This window comes from Lepisma saccharinum, chromosome 24 (genome assembly GCF_977018435.1).
Source record: "Lepisma saccharinum chromosome 24, izLepSacc3.1, whole genome shotgun sequence".
Classification (NCBI taxonomy): Eukaryota; Metazoa; Arthropoda; class Insecta; order Zygentoma; family Lepismatidae; genus Lepisma; species Lepisma saccharinum.
The window spans coordinates 42,353,114-42,365,651 of NC_139252.1; the positions used below are offsets into that span (position 1 = coordinate 42,353,114).

General features: G+C 41.3%; 1 protein-coding gene across 4 annotated transcripts in view; it reads right to left on the reverse strand.

Moving 5' to 3' along the window:
- Positions 1–12,538, reverse strand: part of drpr (multiple EGF like domains draper) — a 174,012-nt gene that overhangs the window by 56,342 nt on the left and 105,132 nt on the right. For all 4 annotated transcript variants that reach the window (XM_083110765.1, XM_083110763.1, XM_083110761.1 and 1 more), the window contains one exon: positions 1,523–1,649. In XM_083110765.1, the coding sequence (XP_082966891.1) occupies positions 1,523–1,617 (95 nt within the window). In that variant the 5' untranslated portion in view covers positions 1,618–1,649. The remainder of the gene's footprint in view (positions 1–1,522; positions 1,650–12,538) is intronic.

A 12,538-nucleotide genomic window follows, 5' to 3' on the forward strand; every position in this document is an offset into this window, starting at 1 on the left:
CACCTGGGAAAACAAGTGTCCTCAAGAAGTATTAGAAGGCTTTTCAACCGAGCAGGGTACAGAGCTAGGGTAGCTAGAAGAAAGCAATACACCAGTAAGAACAACAAGATGGCCAGATTAACATTTGCAAAGGAGTATGTGAGTAAAAGTTTGGACTTCTGGGATAAAGTGTTGTTTACGGACGAGAGTATATTCAATATTATCCATAGTGATGGTAGAATTTTGGTGTGGAGAAAGCCCAATACTGAGCTTGAGCCTCGAAATCTTCTGGCCACAGTTAAACATGGAGGTGGTGGCGTTATGGTCTGGGGCTGTATGTCAGCCTCAGGTGTTGGAGAACTCGTCTTTATTGAGGGAACTATGGATAGACTGGTCTATTTGGATATTCTGAAGAACAATTTGCAGCAGAGTATCTATCATTTGGGTCTTGGGAATGATTTTCACTTCCAGCAGGACAACGACCCTAAACATACAGCTGAGATTGTCCGCCTTTGGTTGTTATATAATACTCCCCACACACTCAAAACTCCACCTCAGTCCCCCAACCTTAACACCATTGAACATCTTTGGAGCCATTTGGAAACCAGACTCCGAAAACATGACATAACAAGCAAGAATAGACTGAAAGAGGTCATTTTGCATGAGTGGCACAATATTACATCTGAAATAACCACGCCTCTTGTTCATTCTATGCAAAAGAGACTGACAGCTATTCTCCATAACAGAGGAATGCATACTAAATTATGACGACATGGTATTTGTTTCTTTCTTTTCTTCAAAGTGAACTTTTATGTTGGTGTATGAATACTTTTGTCCAGGCAAAGAAGCGGGTATTGAGAAAGTATTGTATTTTATTTTTCTACAAGCAGCATCTGATATTTATTTTTGTTGTCAATATATCGTTGGTGCATACATGGTCAAGCATTAACAGTTTTGACTTCCTTATTGTTTTCCTATCTGCTGCAATTCGTCCTTTCTTCCTTTCAGTTCCACTGTATGATTACTTTTGTCCATCACTGTATGTCTAAAAAAACATGTTGGCGCAAGAGAAAAAATAATGAAAATAGTTATGGATAATTTGCCGAGCAATACTTATGCATTCCCTGAGGTACGAACTTAGGATTGTCAGAATGCTAGAACAGCGCTTTGTAAAATAAACCTCACTCATATTTTTGATACACCTTTCTTTGTTGTTCATTAGAATATGATTTTTTTCTTCTTGTTCTATGCATACGCAGCAATTTGGATAGTTCAGAAAACTATGGATGGTGAGTAAAGTGGGCATTCTGCGATAAAAGAAATCAAAAGGTGGCCCTGTTTACAGAAGCGCGGCGATAAAACTCGCGAGAAACAAACATAGATATGGGGCGCGATTGTATCCTGGTATTCCCATCCCACCAGTGGGGCCAAAACACACACACTCGAGGACAGGGTTGCCAACCAGAGAGAAATTCAACTATGTTTAGTGGAATCTGCACCTCCACGGACGGCAACACTGGCCGCAGATAAGGAAGCTACTTACGTTTCCTGCCTAGTGCACACATTAGGTCCCTCTAGGGCTAGAACCTGCGTCCCTAGGAAGAACAGCGCCACCACGCTCCACCTGAAGACTGTCATGGTTGGTCTCTGTCAGCTCCTCACCATCTCACCTGGAAAAAACCGAAAAGAAAACATTAAAATCGTAAGCTTTACACACACAGCAAGATGTGGCAAGTTGCCAGAAACGAGCAATACACATGTTCCCTGCTAGAAGTGTTGAGGGAATGTTTACACCATTAACTGGATTATTACCTTTCATTGCCTGCAGGTTTGCTCGTACCAGACACCTACCTGCAAGTGCCGACATTTGAGGCTCTAGAAGGAAACCGAGAAAAGGTAAACTATTAGGAACGGTGAGAGCATGCGTATGACTTCCATGCAAAGTTTGGAGGCTACAAGGGACAGTCTCGCACCAGATAAGACATTTATTTCAATAATGTCGAAATGTGAACTGCTGCTGAAAAAAAACGACATAGGCAAAGGAGAGCATGAATTTCTCCCCATGTTGCAAGTAGAAGCGGTTTGTGAAAAATATGATGAATAAGTATTTACAGCATCCCATATATTCCTTATGGAGACGAAACTTCAAATTACGTCTAATCAAATGGGCACTTCGACTTTTCCAACCGGAAATAAAATCTTGAGCCTGTCGTCTTTTCGTTCATGTTTTTCTATGCCATCGGAAGTTTGATATTCCAAAGAGAGCAAGTAAAATAATACTCGTATATGCGTGATCCTAAGGTTTCTTCTCTTTTGCTTATTTTATGCAGCACTTTCTATCTCTTGAGTGTTAGGACTAGGCATAATTTGATTGGTTGATAGACTTATTTTACTTCGCGTTTCTGTCACTTTTGACTAATTTCAAACGGTAGTGAGATTAAATTGATGAAAGTCACCACAGAGTCACAACAAATGACTGCCCACTCTATTTCGGGTGTTTGCCCAGGTTCTTCTCATCAAAATTGACTAAAGGCCGGAGGAACGTCTCATGGGTAATCGCGGCGATAACGATGAACTGATAAAATTAGTGATGAGTCAAACACAACGATACATCCATTCCTGATGAGTTCAAAGAAATAGTCTATTTCTGTACATTGGAATAACCTGCATCGGAAATTATCAGAATCATTGGGAGCAACAAGAATCACAAAGGAATAAAGAGGCCGAAAGAATAACAGAAATTAATATAAAATACCGACCGGCCTCTGACGGGGTTATCAGAGTTGCGCGCTAAGAAGCCAGAGGTTCCAGGTTCGAAGCCTGGTTAAGGCATGGATGTATCACTGGCATTCATCCTCATTGTCACGAGTAACTCATAACGTGGAAAGCGGTGCAATGTAACCAAAACAGAAGGAAAGATAGAGAATAATGGAAAGACGTCGCAAAACAGAGAAAGAAATGGAGAGCCAGAGGGAAAATATAGGAAGGGAGACAGGTTTAGAATGAAAAGAGACAAGAGGAGAGAAGGTAGTAAAAAAAGGAAGAAACAAAAAGAGAGAAACTGAAGAAAAAATAGAGAGGAGGAAAGACGAAAGGAAGAGATGCAAAGAGAGAGGAAACGAAAGTAAGAAAAAGGGACAAGCGAGAGAAATACAACCGTACAAGACATGACCACCAAAATGCGAGACCACTACATATATCGCCCCCTGAACTAAGTACTGTAGGGCGTTATAGGCGATAGAGAACAAAGAGACACGGCTGAGAAAGAGAAAGACATATTAGAGAGAAAGAGGGGTGAAATGGATACAGATAATCTTACCAGAACAACTTAAACAAAGCCAAGTTGATACAGTAAAACCTCGTTAATCCGGACTAATGGGGGGATAAGTTGACCGGTTTAACGAAAGTCCGGATTAACTGAAATAACCTAAAAGAACAGTAGAAAGTGCATTAAAACTCAGTTTATAGCAACAAAACACGTTTATTATGGTGTATTTAAAGGGCATAGGCCTAAATACACCATACACTACAGTACAATATCTGCGGGAAACAGAATTTCATCAGTGGTTGCCTTATCTTTGGAAAGTTCTCTTGTTAACTTCTAGCCACATTTAAAACCTTGAATTCTGCTTCTTTTTTCCTTTTGCCTGTCCGGATTAAGCGAAGTCCGGCTTATCGGGGTCCGGATTAACGAGATTTTACTGTATTTTCCCCACCCGTGGTTCCAAGCAAAACAAATACACCAACCACAACACTGCAATTAAACAACATATGATCACACTGTATTCTATCCAGACAGAATCTCAACACTCAACTACTACAAACCTATTTTCGCTGTTATGGAGAAGAAATATTACGAATGATCGGAAGATTGTGCCAAAACTTTCACAACACCATGTCCTCGAGTCGTCGTGTTGGCCATGTATATGTTTTACCATGCGCCAAAGAGCAGCCCGAAATACAGCCAGATGTCAGTGAACCTCTTGCGCTATTCTAAAATTACTTGCTTAGAAACTACGCCGCAATAGTGTATATTTGTATGCAGAAGTGTACATTATTATTTCGCAAACAAGCCTCGATGAGGTGACTTGTGTCCGTGGCGGAGTTGTTGGCCTTCGGTGGTTCTACGTTCGAATTCTGGATACAGCACTGGCGCTTCATTGCGTTTGTCCTTGGTGTTTCATTAATTCGCCATTCGTGCTCATAGTTTCCAATAATAATAATAAAAAAAGAACATATGAAGTGTCTTGCGTGGTCTAGTGGTTAACATAAATCCAGGAGGAATGAGTTAGATTTAACAACTGAAAAGTTATATGCGCACAATCTATAAAAATGGACGTATGTGTGTGTTTGTTCCGGCATAACGCCTGGAGCGATTTCAACCAAACTTGGTACACGTATCATTTGCAATCTGGAAAGAAATACTGTGGGGGTAAGACACCCCTGGCACCCCTAGGGGAGGGGGTGGGAAGGGGGTGACATGTAAAAATAATCGAAAACGGCCGATATTAGTGTGGAAGCCATAGTTTTCAGGGTCGCTAAGATGAATAGTGATACTCCCAATGTCGTTCAACCCCAAGTTCATCACCTATCGGGATGGAAGGAGAGAGGGTGTGAAAAATAAAATGTCAAAAATGACCTACATTTGTGTCGAATCCAGTTTTCGGAGTCTCTAAGCTAATTGGTGACATTCACGATGACCAAACTTGGTACACATATGACTTACAATCTGGAAAGAAGTACTGTGGGGGTAAGATAAGACACCTCTGGCACCCCTAGGGGTGGGAAGGGGGTGACATGTAAAAATTATCGAAAACGACCGATATTAGTGTGGAATCCATAGTTTTCAGGGTCGCTAAGATGAATAGTGACACTCCCAATGCCGTTCAACTCCAAGTTCATTTCACACTATTGTTAGAATTCATTATATTCCTGTCTAATAGAAGATTGGGATACATAAATTCCCGGGCGACGCAAACCTGATTCAGTATATCTCCGTGGTGGAGTGGTTAGCACAAGCGCTACGACACCAGGAATCCTGAGTTCAAATTCTGGTCTGGGCGGGGTATGAGTGTTCTTTCTACATACCATCATCAATTTCATCATGGCATCACTCATCTTCATCGACATCATTAGCCAAAAGTGGCAGAAAAGTCACGCTTGGTAATTAGAAAAACCCGTTTGACAGGCCTTAGCCCTCAAAGACCTGTTGCGACCTGTAACTGTCGTGTCCAATAAAATAACGAGAACCTTTTCATCAGAGGCATTAGAATGACGCTGCCTGCCTGGGAAGGGATTTTTTTTTTAATCCCGACGTTCTGGACTGAAAAAAAATTGCCATTTTCCGTGGAAATACAAAAAATTAACGGCTTTTTAATTTTAAAAAATACAGTCGTTTGGAATTTCTGGACTGTTCTGGATGTCGAAAAGTCGGGATTTAATTTCCTGAAGCCGGGATCTGACCTTGACAATCCACGCGCCGTCATTTTTAATTACTTTTTGTGACTGTGCACAAGAACATTGGTCAGAGGTGCCATCAAGGACAACATATTAAATGGTCTCTTGTTTTATATCTGTTCATCGCCAAAAAGTACAAATAGAAAGAACTGTTCGTGGAGAAAGTGAAAGGGAGCAAGGCGAATCTTGTTTCCATTGAAATAGTGGACTCAAGTCTGAACTTGTCAACAACGCCAAAGTATCTTCAGTTTCAATTTTGTCTGAACACGAAGTCTTTAATGAACTCCTTAAAAGAACCCCCCCCCCCCCGATTACTATTTTTGTCTTTGAACAAGAACAACTTTTAAAACTCAGGTTTATCGATTGATTTGCTTTATTTTACTTCGCGTTTTGTGCCACTTTTTGGCTAATTTGCGAAGATGGGGATGAGTGGTGATATGATGAAATTGATGAATGGACACTCAAACATCCATGTCCAGGCCGGGATTTGAACCCGGGATGCCTGGCGTCGTAGCGCGATGTGCTAACCACTCCGCCACGGAGGCCGGCTAAAAACGCAAGTTCAAAATGGTAATTACGAAATTTCATATCCTGCTCTCCCCCCATAGAACGCAACTATGTAACAGTCTTGTTTACAATCCCAGACCTTCAAAAAGAAAAAAAATCCTGCGTACGTTAGTGGCGGAACGCAACTGGTGGATCAGGTGTCTTTTGTCTTGGAGGTCAACTGTATTACACGTGAAAGACAAGTTAACTACACGACTACTCCCGTTACTACATGCTCTCCAAGCGTAAAAGCATTAAAAAAAAACACAGATTACACAATTTCTTCCGCTCTACGTACCAGCTGGAGAGAATTCCTCGCCGATGGAGCACCCACGCTTTAGCGGAGCGTGAGAGAAGTGGCCAATGAACACTTCCTTAGAAAACGGATGGAAAAAGTGCAAGGACAAACTCTCTTAACTTGCACGCACGCTTGAAGTCCGAGAGAATCACATCTCGACAGTCCAGTCACCGGGATTCACAGAATCCGCTTCTGTACCAGCCTCTGCTCTGACGTCACCACGTGAAATCTTGGGATACTCCAAAGCGAGATAAGGATCAATGGTCCACGCGGGAAATCGATACAGACGGAGGCGACATCTCGTGGCAGAGGGATGCAACAGTGTATTCCGGAAACGGTGCTGTATAGTGGGTCGTTCTGGGGTAAGTTACCCGCATAAATAAACGAATAGGCCATTCATCTCTTGGTAATGAAAGATTTGACGCCTCGCTTTAGTACGAATAGGGGAGGGGAGAATGAGAAAAATAAACATATAAAGGCGTTTGACAGAAAGAAAGAGATAAACTAATCTAGGGAAAGAGAATGCAGGAGAAAGCACGACAGAGCACGTTAAGTGTTCGACTTGGGATCTGGTCACCGAAATTCTCGATTCGAGTCCCTGCCTGAGGATTCTATGCTAAAGTGCGCGTCAAATCTCCTGCATATGGTGATAGCCAATAGCAGCGCGCTGCAGCGGTGCCATGTCGAAATCTCACACGGAAAAGAGACAGCGTGGTTGAGGAGAGCACGGAATTATGCAACGCCGCACGTCTGTGATTCGATTGTGCTGTTCCGCCGTTCAAGACCACATGCAGGAGATTTGACGCGCACTCTAGTGCCCATTCATCAATTTCATCCAATCATCATCCATTGGTGATTAACCAAGAGGGTGGCAGCAAAATGGCGTAGAAATATCAAAAAGACTAGACAGAGGAGAAAAACTAAGCAAGGAATTCGAAGGGAGCTTACAGACCGAAGCGACACGCGATAGGTGACAAGCGACTTGCCTCTTGGAAAGCAACCTAAATACATTGAACTTTTCGAACCAAAGCGACACCACATTTTATGAGTACCGTGCATCATGTCGCCTCTGTCTGCTGTTCGTGCACAGTGAATTTTTGCTTATAGGGAGATTTCACACAGAAGAGACACGTGTCGCTTGAAGATTTCACCAATCGAACGCAGGTTTGTGCGGCCTGCCATGCCTATGCGGTGTGAAACGTTGCTGTTGATTGGCTCGTTCCCAAGCGACATGTCCTGTCCTGGAGGGGGTACGTGTTGCTTGTCGCTTCGGTCTGAAAGCTGCCTAAGACATAGGAAAGATGGCTGAGACTAGAGAAAAGAAGAAAAGCATAACATATTCAGGAGGATCAAGTGACCCCATTTGGCTCTCCCTTGCAGCACGGTTCATGATTATATTCTGTTATTCATATTCCTCAGAATGTCAACACGTAAATTCCGACATTGGATTTCCGCTGCACGGGACAGTCGGCCACAAGAAATGAGAAGATAATTTGTCCCGGACCATGCTCATCCACTTTTCAAGTTTCTAGGCCAGTCAAGACCAGACTTTTGTTAAAGCGTTCATTTTCCAGTCCACGAGTATCGGGCGAAAAAGAGCGAAGCCTTTTAGTGCAAATCCCGTGGGAATCCTTTTATGACAGGTATCACGAAACTAAAGTGCATGTCGTGCACATTTTTACATGTGAATTTCTTTCAAAGATGCAGTTCTTCCCGTAGCTGCGAGTGGGTATAGCACCAATAAGCTGTGTGCGCCTGCATCTTCTTGTCTGCGAGAAATCTTTTTCCAATGTGAAGACTGGATGATATAGCAGAAGCTTTGAAATTGTGGGGCGTGTACGGCGTACTTGGGTTTTAGAATATTCTGCCAGAAAAAAAATGTACGTGGCTTAATGAATTGATGTTTACGCCAAGGAAGAACCCTTGCGTTGACCTATCTATTCCTATTGGGCGAACTATGATAATACTTGCCCAATAGGAGAACTTCTGATCACAGTTTGCTGATCGCGATGATTGGGGGGCGGAAGGCAGCACTAGACCTGTATCTCTAATGTAAAGTAAGTTATGCTGCATGAGGCCTTAGAAAGAGCGTTTCGCGGGCTAACAGCAGACGTCGCTCGCACACTGTTGCCGATACTCTCGTGTCGTCTGCTCCTCAGCCGAACAAACAGGCCGAGGTAGCAAGAAGCAGAGGTCACTCACCCTTCCAGAAGGGTGCAGCGAGCTAGCTGTGGCAACCGGGCTCGCTCATTCGCGGACCTGATTGGTTCTCACAGACATATCCCCATATTGTTGTCTGTTGCAAGTCCGTGAAGCGATCTTTTTAAGGCCTCATGGAGTATAATAGCACTACCACTGTAGTAAAACAATAGTAGCCAACACGTTTCACATCTTTCTCAAGGATTAGCAACAATTGATTTAAAAATTAGCTTCTTTACAAGTTATCAATTAACAATAAATGCTCCAAAACCATTGTTAAATTTGAATTTACATATTCAATTTAATATTCTTTATTCTTGGGCGAGATTCATCAAATGCTGCCGGTACCACTAACCACACAAAAGAAATATGATAGAGTATATGATTATACAGGAAAATTATAAGAATAACAAAAAATAGGCCTATATATTTTAAAAAGCTGCTGCTACTACTACACAAAACATTGAAAAAGAAAACATAAAATATACAGTGTATATAGTGAATGTGTAAATAAGTTATTAGATTCAGTCCACTTTTAACAATTCACGGGAATTTTCAGTTTTAATCCAATGTGGTCTTACTTTGCTTCTGACCATCAATCGGCAATTGTCTAATTTATTAGTAAATCGTTCAAACTAAAGTCACACCCAATTTCTTTTAATTCTTTTGGAATGGAAGTTAGGGAATGTCTTTTAATTATTGGCTTGAACATTAACAGCCATTTATATTTGTCAACCAGGCTTCAGCATTTTTCTGTTGCTTTAGTATTTTTCATTTAAATAAAGAAGAAACTTTGTTTTTGATTGTGTCCTTCCTTGCCATATTCATCCGGTAGGGGTCTACCTTGTCAAACATCAACCAGATGTTCCGTAAATCTCTTCTTAATATTTCGTTTAGTTTCTCCTAAGAAATGCTTCTCATATTCTCTCAGTTTTCTCAAATATACCACAGGAAAATCTAATTTGTCATTTATCTCCAACTTCCTATGTATATTTCCGAGATCAGGTTAGTTGAACAACGACATTAAAAATTCTATTTTTAGCATCAGTGTTTCGAAACGCTATGCTCGAGAAAATTACTGTTATCATGCTCGGTTGTGTTTTGTTGTGTAAGATAAGTGTTGCAAACTTTTTTTTATAGTTAAATGTGACATGCTGTGTAAGGCAGTGTGTATACTGTCTAACCTAAGAAATCACCATTGCTTCTTAAAAGCATTATGAACCAAAATTTCCCGCAATATACAGTAGTTGGTTCATTTATGTAAAATTTATCTTCAGTTCGCAACACTAGTAGCAATACATATCGAACTGTAATGGCTATCTGACCACAATAACCTTGAACTAGCAACTAGCTCAGTCCGGACTTGACACCTTAGCAATGTTCCATGACTCATATCAAACGTGGTCATTCACTTCCTCCCCCCCCCCCCCCAACAAAGAAACTTCCAATTTCCCGTCTTCCTGGAAGGTCACCCGAAGCACTGAACTTCGACACACTGACATCTGACAAGCGTATCAGCAGACACGTGACGTCACTGCCATGACCTATGAACACTTCCAGACGTCTACACTGTCCCCATGCTGAATGGTTTCAGAGAAGTTTCAGAAAGATGGGTTAATTTGCAGTGGCGTCGCGTGCGGTTCACATACGAGTGTTCACAATAATGTTTTTGTACTGAATGCAGATTTACTCCTCTCCCTTGTAACTTCATCCTCAATTGAAAAGTGAGAATAACAGTTCAATTTATTTTCAACAATTTTCCTGGGCCTCCCCGATGGCGCAGTGGTAGCGTCGTCGCCTTGTAATCAAGGGGTCCTGGGTTCGATACCCGGTGGAGGCACAAGTGGTTCGGATCCCACTTTAAACTGTAGGTCCAGTCCCGATTAGCCTTACTGTGCATAAAGTGGACTTAAAACACCAACTCAACTCAACAATTTTCCCCCAAAATCACACTATATTAGAAGTAATAAAAGAAGGATCTAGGGGAAGTTGTCCCTTTCCCCCTTAAAATCCGCCAGGTTTAGGGAATTCTAGCTAAAGTTTGCAACTATGCAGCACATACCTTTTAGAGTCCCCCTAGACATGCCTTGTATATGCTGCACTCTGGTGCTGAATGTAAGAAGTATTGCCGCTTGCATCAGTGTTCGCACAGCAAAGTGAACATCTTCGGGGCATACGCGTGCGCACGGGGGGAGGGGGGGAGTGTATATGTTTTTTCCACGAAGGGACAAACAAGATATTTTTCCATTGGGCATATTACCCCGATAATAGTGTTGCCCCCTCAAAAAACGCCACTTGAATTTGAAATTATCGCATAATAATTCATGTAAATTACTATGCCTGAAATCAAATTATATGTGTAAAATATATAGTTTTAGGTTGACATACGTTTTCGAAGGGAGAGATGTAGCCATCTTTGCCCCCCTCCCTTCCAGACGTTCCATGCCCCTATATTATTATACTTTTACTTAGAAATTTAGTGTAGATGAATATTATTGCTGATTAAACGATATTACAGTATACTCTTAAAAAGAAAATGAAGTATTTTCAAGCCGATGAAAGTTCGAAGCAACTACGGGGGAAGGTACTTTTGTAAAGTAAAATGGTCCATCCTTCAATTTTCGAAAAAAAAAATGCTATGTCATACAATTTCTATTGGACTCAGTGAAGCCTTCTGAAATTGGTAAATGCAACACGTAAACAATTTATCTACAGTATAGCTTCTAAAAGCCTCTTTTCTTAATGAACTCAGAAATAACCAAAATGTCACTTACCATGTTTTACACCCGAGCCCTTCAAATTATGTAACGTCTCAGGGGGCGTTAAGCTTAACTCTGCTACGCGGCCTGTGTTCGAACCGACGACCCTTCCCTTTCGAGCAAGCAGCTCTGTTTGATCTGATTTGATTTTTGTTATTTCGCGTCGCTTTTCTAATCGCGATGATGAGGATGAGTGATAATACGATGAAATTGATGAAGACGCACTCACAAAGAACACCCATTCGCAGGGCGGGATTCGAACCCGGGACAGCTAACCACGGAGGTCTGCTCGCACATGATATCTCCCCCAATTAAGATTCCACAGGTGACCATCTGTTGGAATCTCGTCCGAGGTTTTCCCGCACCAGAGCCGGACCCCGTTGCTTTGGAGTCTTTTCCACTTTCATTTCCGATATGGAAACCACCAGCCTAATTGCTAGCTTCCGCCTGGCGAGAACCGAATCACCAATGCTGACTGACGCAACACGTGCCGCCTGCCGCACCAGGAAAAGTAGGCCTCAACGATACAAATTAAGTACCTTGAGACAGTGTTTCCAAACTAACGTAAAATTTCCCTGCCCTCAAATTAAATGTAATTACTTTACCATAAAAAAAAGTTCAGGCTCATATAATGTGTGTTTTACGTATCTGCGGTTTAAGTGAAAATCTGAGTTGAGGAGTACGCAATTCAAGAAACGCGTTATTTTTTAAGCAATCGCGTCACTGCCTAAAAGTAATGATCGTTAATGTACTTCCGTTACTTAATAAATTCAAGGGTGTCCCTTTTCGAGAACATAATCTGATATCTCACAAATGAAAAATGGCGGGTTCACTTTTCTTAAAACCCATTAGCGTCATGCCAGACAGTTATGTGAACTCCCACGTATGGGGGGTGTAGTGAGTGCTTCTGTTCAAATTTCTTATATCTTTCTATAGTGTATTAAAATTAACGACAATATGTTACTTCATTTTCATTAGATAAAGTAACTTGTAGGAGTTTCATTTTAGGTAACTTGTAATGCGTTACATTTTTAGGTAAGGCAGAAACGCATCACATTTTAGATCAAGTAAATAGTAGTGCGTTCCATTTCAGATAAAGTAAATCCTAACGCCTTACATTTTTAAAAATTAGTAAGTAACTCATAATAAAAAGAATTAATTAATAATTTGTTTTTTTAATAAAGTTATTGAAAAACAATCAAGTTTGCAAATTAGTTATGAATACGAAATTATAATATTGATGCTCCCGATGGTAGGACATTGTATTTGCGCAAACGAATGTGTATACCTGAAATCAAGA